This window comes from Diabrotica undecimpunctata, chromosome 3 (genome assembly GCF_040954645.1).
Source record: "Diabrotica undecimpunctata isolate CICGRU chromosome 3, icDiaUnde3, whole genome shotgun sequence".
NCBI classification, from domain to species: Eukaryota; Metazoa; Arthropoda; class Insecta; order Coleoptera; family Chrysomelidae; genus Diabrotica; species Diabrotica undecimpunctata.
In genome coordinates this window covers 52,657,910-52,678,722 of record NC_092805.1, presented here as the reverse complement: position 1 = coordinate 52,678,722, position 20,813 = coordinate 52,657,910, and the positions used below count along the sequence as shown (strand labels likewise).

Genomic DNA, 20,813 nt, shown 5'->3' with positions numbered 1-20,813 from the left:
ATAGTTCTACCATTGACTATGGGTTCAATTGAACTACTTGGATTACACACCATTTATATACTTTGCTTTCAATTTTGATTTTTAATTTTAGTATTTTAATTACATAGTCAGATTTCTTCCTTTCTACATTACAGATAGTGTTTGGTAGACCATTTTATTGTAGTCAACTACCCACTGTCTAATATATTGTTTAGTCTTTTTCTTGCATTCTTACTTTACGTCGACTTCAGTTGCTCTCAAACTAACACCCTAATTATTATAGACAGTTTTGAGTGTGAGATCTGGATTATTCAATCTACTTAAAAAATATTCTATATAATTTTATATTTCATCAGTGACCTCCTATAGTAGTGTCAGTTGGACTTTTGGTCAATACTTAGTTTCATAGAATTTTTAAAAGGTGCAGATCACATATCTATGATTGTGACTCCTCATCCAAGCTGTCATTTGTCACATGTCACCCCAACATTTCCGTTAGATCGGGAGCCATTCTGTCTCCGGCTTCGGCACGCAATGTAGCTTTTCTTTAATAATTTTAAAGTGTTTGTTTGTCCTTTTGTAGTGTAGTGTAATGTACAATTATATGTTTATGACATTTTGTTCTTGTCAGATAGGCCGCAATTGACGAAGTAAGTCTATAAACGTTAATCACATAAAAACTCTTTATCAATCATAAACTTCGAGTTTTTATCGAAGTTAATCAATTTCTTTAGTTATGAAAAAACGTTTCTTGGCTTATTTCAGATGCCCCTGAAGATGATCTAGGGATCGAAAGTACTTGGGCAAGATTAAATTAAACTGTGCTCGATATATGCCTTTTATTTTATCAAAGTTCATTTATTCGAGCATTCAACCTTATATTTACATATTATATTGACTTCAGAATTCTCTTTACAAGATTATCGTCGAAATCACGTGAATACAAACATTATAAATTAATTTTTTGAATAAATATTCATTAACGTGTCAGTCAGTACATACCGTTGATTACCACGAAGATATGAATGTTGATATTTTTGAGGAATGCCTTGAGCAAATGATATAGCTTACATCCTCTTGGAGGTTATAATATCCACATATATTCTATTGTTGGGATAAGTTTAGATAAATAAGAAGCAGTAGAAGATGTTGAAGCCGGAATTCGAATTAATGGAGAATGTATCAATAACATCAGATACGCGGATGACACGGTGGTATTCGCTGACAGTTATGATGCCCTCCAGGAGTTAATGAATAGAATCACAGAAGTGAGTCAGAGATATGGACTTTCACTGAACATTAGAAAACAAAATGTATGATGGTCTTTAAGAAGGTACAGCAAATTGAAAGAATCAGTGTGAATGGTCAACCAATAGAAAGGGTAAAAACATACACCTACCTTGGTACGAACGTTAATGAAAATTGGGACCATTCCCTAGATATTCCCTAGAAATAAAATCTAGGATAGAGAAATCAAGATCTGCATTTCAAAAAATGGCTAAGCTATTCAAATGCCACGATTTAGCAGTACCCATATAAATCAGGTTACTACGATATTATATCTTTCCTATACTGTTGTACCGAGTGGAGTCATCGACTCTCACAGACGCTACCTCTAAGAAAATTGGGGCTTTCGAAATGTGGCTTTATCGTAGAATCCTTAAGATATCCTATACCGACCACGTTACTAACCAGGACGTTTTATTAAGAATGCAAAGAGGAAAAGAGTTATTAACCACAATAAAAACAGCCAAAATTGAATACCTCGGTCACATCATGAGGAACAGCGAAAGATATCTTCTTCTTAGAGTGCCGTCTCCCTACGGATGTTGGCAATCATAATGGCTATTTTTATTTTTGAGCTTGCTGCTCTAAACAAATCAATCGATCTGCATTGATACCAATCACGTAGATTCTTCAACCATGAGTTCTGCCTTCGGCCAACAGATCTTCTTTATTGAATCTTTCCCTGTATGATGAGTCTCAAAATTTCATATTTTATTGAGCCATTATCAAGAGGAATATGGTTCTGTTGGAGTTCCAGCCTTCCTTAATCAGCCTACTCCCCTCACTCGTGACGTACTTGTTCGGCAGAAATACGAGAACCGTCAAACGGCTCTGAGATCTCAATCTGCCTACTCCTGTCTCGAGTGACGACCGGTCTTACCATGTGTAGCTGATTTTATACCCTTAGTATGCGCGGAAGCGGTCTGAGCGGGAAGAGTGATGGTTTTTGCTTTTTCGAAATATAGGCCTGTCTCACTGTGACTGAAGTAGGTACTTTAAAATACGAGTGGTTCAGGGTCGTATTTTAAACATCTGCCACGATGCATTTAAGCAAATCTAACAAATCAATCACAACAGCATAGCCGAGCCGAGCCCTAGCCAAGCATAGCCCTAGCCAAGCATTCTCTGGAAAATATCCATTTTGATTCATTTTGAAAATGTACAGATTTTGGAAAAAGAATAAAACTACAACAAAAGATGCGTATTTGAGATGATTCGCATAAAAAAATATGTGCGACGTAGACAGTGTTCACAACGATCATATCGATTTTGCAACACATTCTGGAACATGGGTTGCTTCAGAGTACTGAAAAACGAGACCACCGTTTGACGTAATTTAGGCAGTAAGTTCAGAAGGTTTTCGGACTAGTCAGTCCATCTTCAGTGAACCCAAAAGGAAGTAATCCCACCAAATTAATAAAAACGTAAGGTAAGATTTTGACTGTTATATGCAAAGATGTGGTTTAGATTACTGCCTTTTGTGGTACTTGCGTAAATAGTCTATATGTGTGCCTAAGTAGTTTGTATTCCGAAAACGTTGTGAACTTCTAATCCATTTGGATTTTTAAATTTAATTTTAATTAAATAAACCACTTACAACTGAAGTGTTTAACTTCGATGTTCGAGTTTTCTAACTATATGGTATACAGCCAACTCCGGGAAATTATTAATTTCTAAATTCATATATTACCTGGTGCCTGCTTATTAGAGTGTTTACGATAGTTTCGCTACTAACTTCAAACTCGACCGGCCTTGATAACCGTTTCCTTACGAACGAAAATAATACTCCACTATGGGCACTCTTTTCTTCGTCGACCAACCCATAGTTACTTGAAATCACGGCACAGAACATTCGTTACACAACTAACAATTGACAATACATCATAGCGATCCAAAAACATGCCGACGCACAGACATGCGCATGCGAAAACCAGTACTGTGTAATATTTTGGCTCATACCGTATTTTATAAATATGTTTGAAATGAGAAGATTCCGGTCACGCCTTTTTCTGTCAATAACAGAAGTAGAAAACCCAGTCTATTGTACTCGAACCTTTTACAGTTATGATGGCAAAGAAAGAAATCTTTACAACTCTCTATTTTAATACCAAATAAATGTAAAGATCGAAGATTCTCTACATCTCTCCGATATCCTTTTATTTATAACTAAATTAAAAACTGATTTAGTCTATTCGAAATTGGATCTTTATTTTAATTTTCTGATGAACCATGATTAAATAAGTTTTTTATGTTTATGAAAATTGTTTCCGCTTGTGTGTCTAATAAATTCTCTTACTGTATAGTCCTACCAGAGATCTAAGAGAGTCATTAATATTTATTATCGATAAGTGTACTGCAAGGCAGCGGGGGATCGCCTCTGGACAGGATCGCACTTTTATTTTAGGCTGCATTACTTATTCGATTGTTAGGTGTGTTTAAAAGCCGGTCTTTATCATTGTCTACTAAAGTTATAATAATTGCAAAAATATTTACATACACAACATTCACATATTTACAAAACTTTTATTATTTCTAACTAGAGTACAAAAAGAACACAAGCAAAAATGTTTTAGAAAATTATTCTCAAAATTGAGGTGTGTCTAAAAGCTGGTTTTATACCGTTATCAACTGAATTTAAAAATATTTACATAAATTTCGTATAAATAGAAAGTTTACCGTTTATAAATACAATTCAAAAACTTACACTTACATTTAAAAAAATTACATGGACAAGTCAGTTTCACTATCACTGTCATTATCTAGATCTATAATAATTATTTCTTTGAGCTACCTATCTGTATTTTTCCAGCTGTCATTGGTTATTTTCTTCATTTCTAATTTAATTAGATGAACCACAGATGAATTTAAGGTAAGCCAAACATTACTTCTCCTTACCGATGCTTTTAGCTCATGCCATATGTTTTCAATAGGATTAAACATGCAATAGTAAGGAGGAAGTCTTAATACTGCATGATCCATTTCTTCCGCCAAACTGTCGCAATAATATTGTTTTCTGATGGAAAGTTTCAAGTAATTGTGTTTTAGAATGATTATCTTAATAATATATATCATTTTCCAGTATATATTCCTGGATTCTAAGTTTGGTGTCCTTAGAACATGGAACTTTATTCGGCCTACGACTGTGGTAGCTGGCATTGTCCATCACAATTACACTGTTTGGTGCTATATTTGCAATAACTTCATTGTAAACCAGTTCTTAAATAATTCTGACGTGGTATCATCATGATAGTCGACACGGGAGCCGTGAATGTTTTTGCATGACAAGGCTAAAACATTAGGTATAAAACGATTTTTTTCCTGCATGGATTATTGTAATACGTTTTCCTTTATTTGATGAAGCTTTTGTTGTACAGCGACCAGAAAAATCTGCCAACCACATTTTGGAACGTCATGGGTGTCCAACCTCGTCCCATCCAGATAATTAATTTCTCTTCCACTTTCTCTGTATTTATGAATTTTAATTAAAAATTCCGTCCTTCATATTTGGACACTAGCAGATTCCATAATCACTTGGCGTTTATATATCGTTTTTATTTTAAAGCCGTTTTTTAGAAGACATTGCCTTACTGTCTCACTGCAGCACTTGATTCATGTGTCAACTTTCTGCAACATATGCATGATGGTTTTTAACGTGGGGATCATCTACTATTCACACATGTGATAAATGTTTCTTCTAATGATGTCCACATCACTCTGGTCTAGTTTCCTAAGCATACCAGCGTCTTTTCTTTTTCTTCTACTTACTATCGGTTGTTTTGTTATTGACCACACTGTCTTCATTGGTCTTTGTGTTAAGACTGCCGCTTTCTTCACCGCATTAAATTATTTACAGGTTCTGAAATTTGTATTGAACAATCAGATAAAAAAAATATATATTGTAATACATAAAATTTAACGCCCGAAATGGAATTTATGAAAAGAATAAAATATTTTTTGAACCTCCAAAACGGTAACAATTCAGGTATATTTGTTCGATCCTGATAATAAACTAGCTTTTAAAAAGAGGATTATAAATAACCCGTCATTATAACCTCATTACGTCTTATCAGTGAAAGTCAATTGAAATAATTTTTTGGAATGGTTTTATTTTGGATATTACCTAAAGCACCAATCACGATATATTTAAAATCATAATTATATTTTCTGACTTGGGGAACAGGTAGACTCAGATAATATTATGACAGTTTCGTTAGTTATTTGTTTAACTTTGTTCATAAAGGAAGACAATTTGTGTATAAAACAATATTATTTAAAATTGTTTCGTCCTTGAGAAGAGCCTAATACTTCTCGTAAAGTTATTGATAATAATAATGCCGAAAGAATAGACGTCAGTGTTAACAATCCCGTAAAGCGCAGTGTTTTGTCAGTTAACACAAAAAAAAGTGGTATTTGAGATTTACACTACCCTCCTTGAACGAGGACTTTCCAAATTTAATGCAGTTTAGGAAGCGGCAGCCTTAACACGAAGACCAATGAAGACAGTGTGGTCAATAACAAAACAACCGATAGTAAGTAGAAGAAAAAGAAAAGACGCTGGTATGTTTAGGAAACTAGACCGGAGTGATGTGGAGATCATTAGAAGAAAAATTTATAACATGCATGAATATAACAGATGGTCCCCACGTTAAAAACCATCATGCAAAAGTTGCAGAACTATTATAACTTTGGTAAACAGTGATAAAGACTGGCTTTTAAACACACCTAACATAACAATCGAATAAGTAATGCAAATCGAAAATAAAAGTACGATCCTGTCCAGAGGCGATCCCCCGCTGCCTTGCGGTAGACACTTATCGATAATAAATATTAATGACTCTCTTAGATCTCTGGTAGGACTATACCTTATTGGTATGATGATAAGCCTCTTAGGTTTTTGGCCTGGAATTAGTTACAAGCCGTAATTTAAAATTGTTTTCCCGTTGCTTCTGCTAAATTTATTGTGGCATTTTAATATTATTTTTCAGAATTGGAAATCGAAACGTCAAGATAAAGTAATTACTATTTTAATGGGAATAAGCCACAATTGAAGGTTAAAGTAAGTTTATTGGCATTTCAATTTCCACTTCGGAAATTGTTCTCAAAATACAATCATTAATAAATTAATTGGTGAAAAATTCTTCTAGAGAACGATTTCCGAAGTGGAAATTGAAACGTCAATAAACTTCTTTAACCTTCAATTGTGGTTTATTCCCATTAAAATAGTAATTACTTTAAAATGTCACAAGAAAATAGCTTCAGAACAATGTCAAGGTCTTTTGAACTGATTTTGTGGTAATTTCCATTAAAGATAGTAAATAAATATTTACTAGATTTTGAAAGGTTTTCCTTTATCTTTTTTCTTTTTACTATGTGTTTTCCATGAATGCTTAAGTTTATTTGATTCTTTTCGTTACATATTTCACTTTGTTATTCAAACATAGCATTCTTTTAGGTATGAAGAACAGTTCATAGAACATAGACGTGCACAACTCCAAGAGTTCATAAATTATATGTGTAGACATCCGGTGCTCAGTACGTGTGACGTCTGGGTCCACTTCCTTACATGCACAGATGAAAAACAATGGAAACTCGGTAAAAGGAACGCCGAAAAAGACCAAATGGTAGGTGCGAATTTTTGTATGTCCATCGAAGCGCCAGAAAAAGACATTTTACCGTCTTTATCGGAGCCTAAAATAGAAGAAAATCTTAATTATATCATTAAATTAGACCAGTGTGTAAAGAATTTGATGAACACTGCGCAAGACCAACAGAAAAAGTGTATAAATATGTATAAGAGGGAGTTCATGAGGATCGGTGAATGTTTTTTCGCTTTAGGTTCTTCTTTTGAGTATAACCAACAAGGGATGTATTCTAAAGCTTCCGTAGGTAAGTAAATATTAGACAATTTTAAACAAACCTTTATTATTTATGTTTTTATACAAAAAAGAAACAATTTCTTCCAAATGTGTGACCCATTGGTTTCCGATTTTCATTTTGTTGTCTTTGGTTATTCTCTCAGCTCTTGAAAAACTATACACTTTTATTATCGATGTTTTATTTTTGTTTACTTGCTTTATTTTCCATCTTCTATCATACTTAACTTCTTTTCTCTGTTCGAGCGTTTTTGATAAAAAATTTGTTGCGTTCTTTCTTAATTTATCTCGGAATACGATAAAAGTAAGAATTTTAAAAATAAATAAAGATTTTCGTCGTCAGTTAAAAATTCGAAATCTCAATCCCTACGTTTTTACACCTAAAGTCCATCTACTTCAAACTGGCAACTCATTACAAATGCAAATCTTCATTACTCTGTCCTGCTAAACAGCAGGTAAAGTTGTCAAACTGAAACCACTCAAAATAATATCCTCTCCTCTTGAAATATAGTTTTAGATTATATTTTTCAAAGAGTCCGCCTTGATAACACAGAAATAACAATACAAATCCATGGATTATATACCTAACTGGTATGAAAATCATAGGTCAGTGTTCTTCTTCATGTGCCTTGTCCGTTCCGAACGTTGGCAATCAACATGGTTGATTGGTCAGTGTTGGAGAATCAAAAAGGGACAGATTTATATGTTAAATAAAATTAATGTTAAAGCGGATACAACGTATTGATATCTAATGTGAATTAGATGTGAATTAGTAATATGAATAATTTAAAAACTTACTGATTTACTTATAAATTATGGATTTCCATCTCTTCCTCTTCTTCTGTCTCAAGTTCGTTGTCCGGCCCGATTGGATTAATTGTAGATTGACAATGTTCTTCAATGTTATCAACAGTCCACAATATTTTTTTATATTTTTTACGTGGTTTATAGCGTTATCTTTCGTTGCGTTTTTATGGAATTTAATAAAGGTTGTTTGACATCCTTTAATTTAAAAGTTGTATTTTGTCTGGCCACTTAGTTGAGCCCATATTAATTCTATTCGATTTAGTTGACAATGATAAGGTGGCCGATAAGGTGATACCGTTATTCCTTTTGTTTTTCCCATTTCGTCAATAACATATTTTTATAGTGCGATTTATGTTGCCTTTGCAATTCGTAATAATTCCGTTTTAAGCATAGTCTGATCATACGGTATTGTTTTGTGTCGGAGCCAGTCCATTATATCTCCTTTTTTTCATGGGACCGTCGATAACTTTTCCACTAATTTTGAGTGATAGCTGGCGTTATCGAAAACAAAAACAGCATTATTTGGTTGAAAATTCAATACCTGAGAAAATTAATCCTCAAAAATTTTTGAAACGAATGGCTCGTCCAGCATGCCATAGCATGGAGGATAGGGTGCGCGTCATTTTTTACAATGGATATACCCCAACTCCATGGCCTGAATTAATATATTCATTTTAGGACAAGTTTAACATGTTTAATCTTGAGGTATATAGGTGGTGATTAAATTCTAGCCCCATAATAACTTTTTCCTTGTATGTTATTATTTATGAAAGAGCTTGAAGTCAAAGTCAATTGATTAAAGTATAGTTAACATACCCGAATCATAATTTGAATTTTATATTACATATCTTTGTTTGGCTCTATTTTTTTGTATCAAGACTTGCCTTCTCTTATTTAATTTATTCATACACGATATAGTTACTCAAATTAAATATTGTTCTCACAAATATATGGCCCGAAGCTGTCAATCAGCGTCTATTCGAATCGATCATAAAAAAATGTTGCCCATAAAATGTTCCTTAATGTTTCATTTTTCTTATAAACTGTAATTTTTGTTGTGTAATTTTATCATTCTGTATTCATAACTATGTTTTTATTTTAGATGTAAAGAATATAGGTACTACATACATGACGATAGCCAAACTATATGGGGAACAACCAAAAATCGACTGGCAGCCTCTATTTGATAAACTGTACATCTACAAAGGCATTACCAGCGATCTACCAGATATTTTAAACCTACAAAAGCTCTCTGAGCAGAAAAAGAAAGATTGCGAACGGAACGCGCAAAATCCTCAAACGGCTATTGCTGATATCCGAAGAAGAGCTGATGTTTTGACTTACACCGTATTTGCTGAATTAAATCACTTCCAAAACGAAAGAGACACTGACTTAAGATTAACAATGAAGACTTTCCTACAGGAGCAACTTAATTTTTACAAAAACATCGTGCTCAAATTAGAAGAAACGTTGGATAAGTTTGAATAAGTTCTTGCCGAGCTCAATTCAGTTCTTTATATTTTTATAAAAATATATGAAGTGGCAATGCCAGAAGAGATAAGCAATAATTTTGATAAAAAATATCAATGCTAGTCAAACTAATATACCTACTTATTTATTTTATTGTTTTACTATGAAACTTTTTTCTCGTGAAGAGCGTTAGAATGATAAAATTTTGATATTAATAACCTTTTAACACGTTGAACGCCATTGTACTCACCTGAATAAATATAAACTTATGCTGTTTACATATTGAGGGAACGAATTTTTATATAGATTTTGTATATTTTTAGTTCAAGTTGGTTTAGTGTGTTGATGCCGGAGCTTTCTATCTTAAAAATATCAAATGAGACTTTATTTTTAATCTTCTGTTTATATTTTAATAGAAAAAGTTCACACTCAATTTATACAACCAACTCAACTTTTTTTATCAGGCTTTCTAATTTTGCGTCATTCATCTTATAAGTTGTTTTCATTCACTTTTTGTATTTTGGTAATTTTTTTAATTTTAAATACATAAAAAATTATCCCGTGCTATATTTATTTTGATACCTATGTACTGAAATAATTCAATGCGGTTGTTAGTTACACTAAAACATTAGTTCTTTATTTTTCAGTTTTGTAAAAAAATGCTTACACTTAACGTCCCAGAATTCATAAAGCTGTCATAAAAGTTGAATAAAGGCCTCTACAAATTTTTATCGTTTGTGGTCTACCTCTGTTTCTTCTGTCTGCTTGTGATCTCCATACTGTAATTTTTTGGGTCCACAGCCCGTCATTCATTCTGGTCACATGGCCCGCCTAGTTTCTAACGCTGTCTTCGTAAGAGGCTGTCCAAGTTACAACCGTTCCATTCTTGTTTAGGCTACTCTGAGTTTGATTGCTATGGCCTGAGTTAAGGAAAATGGTACGGCGCCAAAAGTCATTGTAGTCCATTGGCCCAACGTCTTCTTTTTCAAATAATTCTACATGTTGCTCTTGAAGTGGCTAAAGTGATTCTTCTTTACAGTTCATCTCTTTTCGATTTCATAAACAATATTGGAATAAATAAAAATTGTCTTTTATTTCTTGGATTTCGACATGTTAAAAAATATGAAAGAGCAAAATTTAGTAAAAGCAAAAGTTAGTAGTGTTCATCTTAATTGATTTTCTTTCTCAACATTAATGCTTCACTCTGAAACGCATTGTGACTTTTTCCGAACTTAATCGGACTATAAGTATATTATAAAATGGATATACAGAGTAACCAAAAACATTTCTGGTTCAAGCTTATTGCAGAAACGTCTAAAAAATAATGAATCATAAATCTGTAGACAGTGGTCATTTATTTGGTCAGGAATTAAGCAAAGTAAATACTTACTTTAGTAAGTAATTAGTAATAATTCTAAGTAATTATCACTTTTAAAATTATCCAAGATATGGTTTAGGGAGCTCATAGTTGAGTGTAATCTCCTGTGGGACCCAAAGGGTTGCCTTTTTAAAACTAATGGCAACCTAATGAGTAGCAAGAGGCCTAGTATAGCTCCTCTCCGTTATTCGTTAGGAATCGATGTTAAACTGTAGGTCCGGTGTACACTTGTAAAGAATATATCTACTGTTGAAAGAACTTATGGGATTGAGATGTGATGAAACTATGAGTATTCTTTCTGAATCATTTTCACTAATGTGTAGCCCAAATATAACGACTTTTTTGAAATAATAATTGGGTTCATTGCTTTATATTATCAATAATGCGTAGGTAAGTTTACGTAGACTAATTTTTTGTGCCTTAGTAAATACGTTTACAGCGTGGCAGCTCTGTAATTTTAATACAATAATATACCATTAACAGTAAATTGATTAGTGGTCAAAGTTATTCCTTGTTACAATAAATGAGTAATAAATTATTTGCAACATGCTGCAAGGGCTCGTGTTTCATTGCTTCAGTAACGGTCACGATTCGCAAAAAAAATCGAAAAAAAAACATATTGCTAAAATTTTTTTTTTCGTCTTTATAGAGATGGAGTCCTTTAAAACGCCCTCTCGTCGCCGAGTCTACACCGAACGCCTACATGCTAAAACAGACTCTTCTCCGTCATCCAGCGCTCCGGAAGTGGAATGGTCGCTGTAAGGCCGAGCATCACTTCCGAAGCACTACCTTCATTTACCCACAGACTGTCAGCAAGGAAGCTCCCTTTTTCGTCTTTTTTTTTCCAAAAACTGGCATAAATAAATTTATATATATATATATATATATATATATATATATATATATATATATATATATATATTGCTCATATATGACTCCTGGCCACTCATATACTCTTATATAGCGTCATATATGACGCTTACCCAAACAAATAATATAATGTACATATATGTGCATTTATTTACTATTTGTTTTTAACAAATAATAATACTAATTCCATAATAATGAAACTCTTATAGTGTCAATATTAGCTAATTTTCTTAAAATGTAAAGAATTAAAATGTTGCCTTTCAAGTTGCCCAGATATCTTCGTTCAATTCCTGATGCAGCATTTAATTTCATTGAGAAAACAGGGTGATTATTTTAAATGGTATTCTATCAATAATTGAAAGATAAAATGTGGACAACTTCAGTAGCGATTTTAACTACTTTTATGTAAAAAAAATTGGTTACGTTCTTTCTAGAAAGAATTTTATTAGTGTAGAATTAGCAAGTATACAATAAATGAATGCAAATGTATATACATATAGTTTCAAGTTAGTTATCTAAATGGTATTTCATTCGATTATATCGGGAACCAACCACTAACAAAATTAAACGATATGATCATTTGACGATATGATTAAACGATATGATATTGATCTCCTAATTGTGGGCTTTCGTTTTACAAATACCTTGACCTTTAGTCACGAATCTGTTTATTTTACTTTCAAGTATATGTCTAAAAAACCGATGTTCCTGAAGAAAATAAGTATTAACAGCAAAAATTCTTTCGGTAAATACAAAAAAAAAATAATAAAAATGTTAAAAGCAATAATTTAGAAGTAAACATAAGTCAGACAGGAGAAGTTTAAAAACGGATAATTAAACATACATTTAGTAACGAAATATATGTAGCGATAATTCATTCATGTATTTACTGTATTCGTTTGCATCGGAATTTATTGTCATATTTTTTCATAAAATGGCAGAAAAACAAAAGTTTAAGTATATATCATATATAAAGATATCTGTTTAATTTTTTACTCAGAAAATCACAATCGGTCTCAATACTTGGGTGGTGCTAAAAGTGTTTTAAAACTATATAGTTCCAGATTTATGATTCACTTATTACAAGTCCAGACGATTACTGACCCTGTGATACTGTTTTATAAAACTGTCTATATTTATATATAACTATAAATAAGCTTGCGACAGAACTTATTCTCCTGTGTATAAAGCGAGAGGAAAGACTTGAACAGGAAAATGTACATAGTTCTTTTCTTTTTGATAAGTATTAGTATAAATGAAACAGCTATGTAATTAGTAAGTTACCAAAATGTGCATAGATGATTGTGTAAAGGATATTTTTTAATATTCTCTAATTATGTAATTATTTAGTAACGAAATTTTAAATTTCGTTGCAGCCAAGATTGTATAAATTTTCAGAATTTCTTTTTGTAGGATCTTTAAGAAGTATACTTCCATTGAGATTATTGTTTGAACTTTTGCAGCATGATTAAATAACGATATATTTAACTAGTCTGAAACATATTTGTTTTTCGGTATACGAGATTATAACAAAAAAATTGTTGGGAAAATAAAAAAAAATATGTCACTGAATTAAAAAAATCAGTGAAACTAGTGTCTATGGAACTTGCCGAAAACTGTTTTATCTCGTTTTTTATTACTGAAGAAGTTTGTTGGTTTACTAATGTTTTATATGCATATCGATGCAGACATAATGTAATTATTTTTAATAGTTGTCTTTCTTTAGTACCACGTTGTTATAAAACTGTAGGGACCTTCATAGTTGATTGAGTTTTCTGAACATCATCACGGAAATGTGGTGTGTATATTGAAAATGTTTTTACCATCAAAATTCTTTTCTCTGAGGAATATGGATCGAAATACAAATTCATAATATCGATACCTTAGTTATGTTATTAAAAAAATTATTACATCAACTGATCATAAATTTCAGCAATAAAAATAATAAAACAGGAAGTGGAAGACAATTAACCCCACCAACTAATATATGGGGACAATATTATGTACGCATTTTCCAGCTATAGGGCCGTTTAAGTATTACGTAAGCAGGTTTATTACAATTATTTATCCCCCCTCCCAACCCCCTTGTCAACAAAAGTAAGCAAAGCTCTTACTACACCCCTCACATCTTACGTAAACATTGTATTCTGCTTTTTTTTTGTTCATGAGCACCAGTTACAATTCAAAAAATAAGATAATTGATTTAGGATAGAGGACTTTTACGTACAAACTTGATTGACATGTATTTAACATAGAGTAAGGTACAAATATTATAATCTTAAGATGATAATGACAGTCATCAGTCCATGACACCCGAATTTATGATTCTAAGTTTTGATGATAGATGTTTGCTGCTCAATGTTGTGTGTCTGCTAACTTTCATTCGATTTTGGTATGTCTACGTCATTTTTCTTAACCCAGGCTACAGCGACCAAACTCCAGAGTCACCAAAAGATGAATGGAACGCTCGCTACTTGGACTGACTTTCAGAGACAGAGTTAAAAACGAAGAAATAAGATTAGGGACAGGCGTCACAGATGTCATAGAGCGTATAGCATGGCTGAAGTGGAACTGGGCGGGCGATGTGGCCAGAATGAATGACTGGTGGTGAACCCAAAAATTACAATGTGAAGACCACGAGCTGACAGAAGAAGCAGAAGTGACTACCTACTCGATGGACAAACGACTTCAAAATAATCGCTCTAAATTGGCTGCAGGAAGCTCAAGACTGTCAGAACTGGAAGAAATTAGAGGAGGCCTATGTTCAACTTTGGACGCAGAAGGCTGAATGATGATGTCATTCTCATCGAGCGATTCAACATCGTGGTGCTTTAAATATTGAAGAATGTACATCACTTCATTAGCACGACGAGCAGCGACTCGTATAGGCCTAACTTTCATATCAATGTGCGTGTTAACTTTTTTATGAATATTCTCGATGTGACGATTTAGTTTAATGCATTTAAGCGTAGAGTTAAATTGACTGGAAGATTGAGAAATTGCCCTCTATCATCCAAAACCAAGTCATCAACTGTTCTATTTTTACTGATAGTGGAAGAAACCTCTTGTCTAGTTATCTAAATAGGCCACTTCTTGGACGACAGCATTCTACATTTTACAATTTGAAGCAAGTATTGGCTTTCACGCACATGTTCTGAATACCATTTAATGTTTGGGAAATCAGTAAGATCTTGTTCACCCGGCCTAACATATTTTGCAGTAATATTATAGCCATTAATTTTAATTGAACTCTATAATTCAGCTAACACATAATATATATATATATATATATATATATATATATATATATATATATATATATATATATATATATATATATATATATATATATTTGTCTCATTCAAATATAAATATAATATGTGGGTGGCAATATCTGTAAAAAAGTAATAAGGTGCTGCTGACTAATCACCATCTAGACCCCGCCCTTAAGTCATCAAAAATAAGCCAACCAAAGACTCCCCCCGTCCCTATAGTACTTACGTAATACTTGAACAGCCCCGTTGTACCGCTTCACATTCTTGTTAATACGATTTCGTATAGATTGAATTATCTTCGTCTATTGTTGTAATCTTTTTATCTTAGCGGTTCAATTCCTTGATTGCCTAGCTAAGTGTACCTTTTTTAACTTGTTGGTTATTAACATTGATACCCTTCTAGCAACAATTTTCAGTTCTAGCAATGTACACTACTGGACACTAACCATACTTGTGATAACCCAGAATAATTTTTTAAGAAGTCGCCCATGCTAAAAATGATCCTTATCTTTTAAAGATTTTTTTTAATTGTAAAAATCAGCTTTTTCGACTCTAGCAATTTTTTTGTATACCTATTTTGGATCGTTCTTCTGAACAAAAAAGGTCTCGCAATTTTTTTGTCAGTTGATCGTTTTCGAGTTATAGAAATTTAAAACTGAAAAAAAAATAGCATTTTCAACGCTCAATATCACAAGTAAAAAATGTTATTTTAGAGATCGCCAAGTGCCTACATTCTAGTTCAAACCTTTATATATAAGTTGTCTATGATAATTTTGAGCTTATTTTATTTTAAAATGTTTTTTAATTATTAACGAAGCGCTTATAACAGGACGTGCTTTCGGTAGTTGTAGATTTATCAATATACCACTGACGTGCTTTTCGCCTTATTTAATTAGAGCAAAATTCTCATAAAGAACTGATATATATGAAGGTTTGAACTTAAATTTAGGTACTTTATGATTTTAATTGTTTTTGAACCTTGAAATCGTCATTTTTCCTTTTTTTTTCAGTTTTAAATTGTTTACAAAGTTTCTTTTTACGATTTTTTTATTTAAAAAAAATGTTTAAATTAAATTGGGACCACTTTTTTCACTTTAACGACTTCTTGAACATTATTCTGGGTTGTCTGACGAATATGATTAGGTATACAAAAATGTTTCACGGGAATATTTTTTCGAACGAACCCAAGCTTTTAACCTTGTCTTAGTACTTCCCCTTCATCTTTGAAAGTATGCTTTGCTTGTTGCTGGTCCATTTCCAACGAGAAGCTAGAAAATGGATGATCACTACCGGCAATGCTCTGCATGCCGGGAGAGTGCTAATTAAATCCGGTACCCGGTGTTTAGCTGTCCTTAGCTTCTACTTAACGACCACGAGAGAGTATAAAAAGTCTGGATGGGATGGGTGACTTTTCGGAACAAGTTTTAACAAAACTAGTCCCAGTTCATGAGATTGAATTAGTCAGAATAGTAGGTTCACCTAATAAGAGACAGAAAGTTAGCAAACAAGAATAATGGTACTAAACATATAGTCCCAACAACAAAATCTTTTACGACTGATAAAATGATTCATTATGTTAAAATAATTGAATGCGTAATGAAATCGGAAGCTTTTCTAAAATTGGATTGATATTTTAAAACTTTGGCTTGAATGGCATTCGTGTCCATAGGGCTAGTAATTTTAGCTACTGCACAAGCGGGTAAAATACGATTTAAAGATCTCATTGTGATATTTATTTTTTTTTTTTTTTTTGGTCAATTTCAATTTGTAAACTTTGAGTTTTTTAATTCCAGTGTATACAGTTTTTTTGGCAAATAAGTTTATGAATCGGACTGCGCACTTCTTAAATATCTATTACTGCACTATGTATATACACTTATATTTTAGAATGATTCGATTGCTTAGCCAAAACATAAGAAGTATATGTATGGCCAGAAAGCAAAATTTCTTTACTGGTTTTGTTTGAGCCTAACATATACTAGTATATTCTATATTTTTATACGTATTATTCCATTTTGCCTCGAAACCGTTTCCCTTTGATATACACTAAAGTTTTTTTCTTCCCTCGCTATTTATTTTACAATTTTATGATATAAAAACATATCTAATCTTTATATACATTCGTTTGTATTGAATGATTCTGTATCGTTTGTATTATGTATACTTATTTTATTGTATATGTACCACTAGTTATATTTAATATTTTTTTAATATACTCTTGTTGCAATATTTTGTTTATTTTATATTAAATACAACGATTATTGATGCCTTTATATATTATGTAGATGCAAGTCAATTACATTACAGTTCGGACATTTAGACGTGTAATCTGGTGAGCAAGTGGATATTTATAATTTGGTTTATCTAAAAAAAATAGCGTGAGCTGTCCTATAAAACTGATTTTCTTACGATTAATAAAAATTGTGTTTCAATATGAATTTTAATCCATATCGGGTAAAACTTATTTTCCATTGTAACTAAATTCTGACGATAAGATACGGGAAATAAAATAACTGTTTACAACTATTCAACTGTCTAGAATATTAGCCTGCAAATGAATCAAGGAAAAAACGAAAGTGATGACAACAATTAATAACAAGGGCAGACATATTGGTGATAATTTGACCATAGACAATTCTAGCTTTCCTCTTGTATAAAAATTAATTTATTATTTCTTACATTGTAAACATTTCAAAAATTTCAAAAAATTTATTATAATTTTAAATAAATATTCAAAAAAACAATATTGTTCACGACATCTATCCGCCGAGTGCATTTAAATTACCTCAAGAACCCTACTGTAATTCCTAACATCTCCGATAGATGAGAGCGTTCGTTAATTCGTCTTAGTCCCGAGCGAATTTTTTTTCTCCATCTTTTATCTCCTTGAAACAGTCAAGACGTTATTTTGTTAAGTGGTCTCTTAATGAGGTAAGCTGAAAAATTCCTTTTCTCTTATGTATTTTCAAATAAATATTTATTTTTAGACCCTTACCCGAGAGCCCTGATAGTTACTAAGCTATGTTTATTGGCCCGAGGTTGTATAGATATGGATTTATTATATGTGTTCTGAAACACAACCCTATATCTTTTTTATGGTGTATAGTATGTTTCTGCTAGATAGACCCAAGGTTTCAGCCAATTACCTAGAGGGTAAAAAGAAAAATATTGTATCCCTTCTTCATGCCCTTTAGCTGTTGGATAAATCAGGTTGTGCCTATTTTATAATTTTTTATTGAGCAGTGAGGAATATTTATGAACTAAATAACAGTGAAGTGATTTATTATTGATCTTTTAATTATAATAGGTATTCTACCTAATAAACAAATGTATTTTTATGTGAATGAATTTCGAAATTTGGGATAACGTATAATTCTATTTTCATATATTTCTTCATGATATAAAATGTTTGTTTTCTTACAGTACGATTTTAATTTTAGTTTCGTATAAACACTTCTCGTGGTAATTGAATACTGTAAACACAAATTGTTAATTTCTTTTTTTGTATGACGTAACTTTTTAACGTAGAATCTTTTAGTACTTTTTTGTTCATTACAAAAATAATAAAAGGATAGTTTTGTTTTAAAATTTTCTTTTCAATTTTTTGAACTCGTTCCTTACGAGAATAAATATAAGGAATGGCGCCCATTACATTTTAATTTTAAACATAATACACAGCTCCTATATGATTTTTGAAAGAACCACGCCCAATCTTCGATATGAGCGAACTGCGTTGATCGTTTATACACCAAAATAAATGGTGTTCTCAGGTTACAACATACTGACCCAAAGGTGGATCATCTCTAAAGCTGTTGAAAATCAGTTACTCGTGTTTTAGTGAAAGGTCTTGAGAGGAGACATTTAGTGACATCCGTTAAAATAATAACTTGAAGTACAGCTATGAAATATAAAATAAACACATTGGTGGATCAGAGCAAACCAGACAAATCCTTGTCACAGCCCGGGGAAAGTAGACGTAGAAGCCAAAACTGACATGGGAAAATGATATGTGTGTGAGGATGTCAGGAAATTGTTGTGATAAACTGGTAACAGTTGTCATTGGACAGGACTTAATGCGAATAAGGCTTGAAAAAATTAAGTCTCTATTTTAGCGTGAGTGCTATTGATGATACAAATTGACATTTGCATGCACCTGACAACACAAAACTAATATTTACAGTGAAACAACCAGAAGCTGGCTGTTGGTTGTGCATGAAAATAGAAAATGATTCTTTTAGGGAGAGCGGCAATATGTGTTAGTGGGAGTTATTGTGAAAGAGACTGGAGTTTTGTTGTGAAGAAAAATTATTTGGTTGATATTTGAATATCATCAACCCAATGCTACTATTGCATAACATAATATTCACATACCAGTATATATAAAAAATTATTTTTATAAGTGAGATATTTTTATAAGTAACGCCCCTATTGCTTGAAAATATTGAACTATAAAAGGATATTAGTATTACCCAGATTACTTTTTACAATATGGGAATAAAAATTAAAACTTTAGTAAAAATATAAGTATAAAAACGGTAGACAAAATTTTAGTTCTGGTCGCCACATATTTCATCATTATTCCAAGTCGAGCTACAATTAAAAACATAGTCATAAAAACACTGTCGACAGAAAACCATCTACAATATAAATTAATTTATCACATACTTTTTCCATTATTCCATAGAAAATTTTGATTAAGATTTAATAAATCTTAATAAAATTTACTTATTTTACTGGGAATAAGACACAGTTTTACTTTAAAATAAGTTTATTTTGGCATTTCGATTTCCACTTCGATGCACTATTTCCGAAGTGGAAATCGAAACGTCAAAAAAAAACTTGTTTTAAAGTAAAATTGTGGCTTATTCCCAGTAAAAATAGTAAATTATACTGACATTTCTTGTTCCAACAAAATACGTAGGTACAGCCTAAAACAATACAATAGGATTTAGATCCTAAATAACAATATAAACTTGATTCAGACTTGCAACAAGTTTGATATATCAAAAAAGAAGGTTTACTTTAAGTTTACCATATCGACTGTACAGACTTGCAGCAAGTTTAAATCAAACTTACTAGTTACAATGCGACAAACGTGCTTGAAGTTTGTTTTTATAAAGAATAGACAATATTGATATAACAAATTTACATAAGATTTGTTTTGACATAGTAGCTGTAGTTTTGTTACGGCAAATTTGCCATATTTTTGTTACATTGATAATCTGATAATTTTCTTCCACAATGTTTTCAAGGTGATTATCCGTAAAATCGTGAATGTAGGTAGTGAAGAAAAGAATATATGTAAGTTTTTACGTGACTTATTCGTGTAAAAAAGCACTACTTAGTGTAAATCGTGTTATGAAATATGAAGAAAAAGATAATGTCCGGTAATTGAATTAACTACAATATTATTTATACCCATGTAAATGTTTGAGTTTATGTAACTAGATGTATTAAACCCAGTGAATAACAATAGATATATGGACCACATTTAAAATATATGAGGTAAGCTACAAAAATTATAAAAGAGACTTAATGCTTCTTTATTTCGTTTCAGTGTAAGTTTGTAAATCTGTTATGTAAGCTTCACCTTAGTATAGTAATATTCTATTAAAAATTGTAACTAATACTCGAAAGAATAAATTAATAGCCGCGAGCACTGCAACAACAAAACTATGAACACAAAATGGTTGCTTCGTCCACTAGTTTAGTCACTTTGTAACTTTCAAGAGATAGCGCGCTTGTGCGCATGATTTGCAGCAATGTTGCCACAAACTTGAAACATCATCTTTAACTTAACACTATTGCAGTAATACTGTCGCAAACTTGGCTCGTCATGTTTGACGCAACAATTTAGAATCAAACTTGCCCCTT

At 32.0% G+C, this 20,813-nt stretch overlaps 1 protein-coding gene across 2 annotated transcripts in view; it reads left to right on the top strand.

Annotated features, from left to right (window-relative positions):
* LOC140436803 (sorting nexin lst-4-like) overlaps positions 1-17,168 on the top strand; it is a 121,364-nt gene extending 104,196 nt beyond the window's left edge. For both annotated transcript variants that reach the window (XM_072525907.1, XM_072525906.1), the window contains exons 6-7: positions 6,719-7,152; positions 9,049-17,168. In XM_072525907.1, the coding sequence (XP_072382008.1) occupies positions 6,719-7,152; positions 9,049-9,434 (820 nt within the window). In that variant the 3' untranslated portion in view covers positions 9,435-17,168. The remainder of the gene's footprint in view (positions 1-6,718; positions 7,153-9,048) is intronic.
* Positions 17,169-20,813: the final 3,645 nt, after the last annotated feature.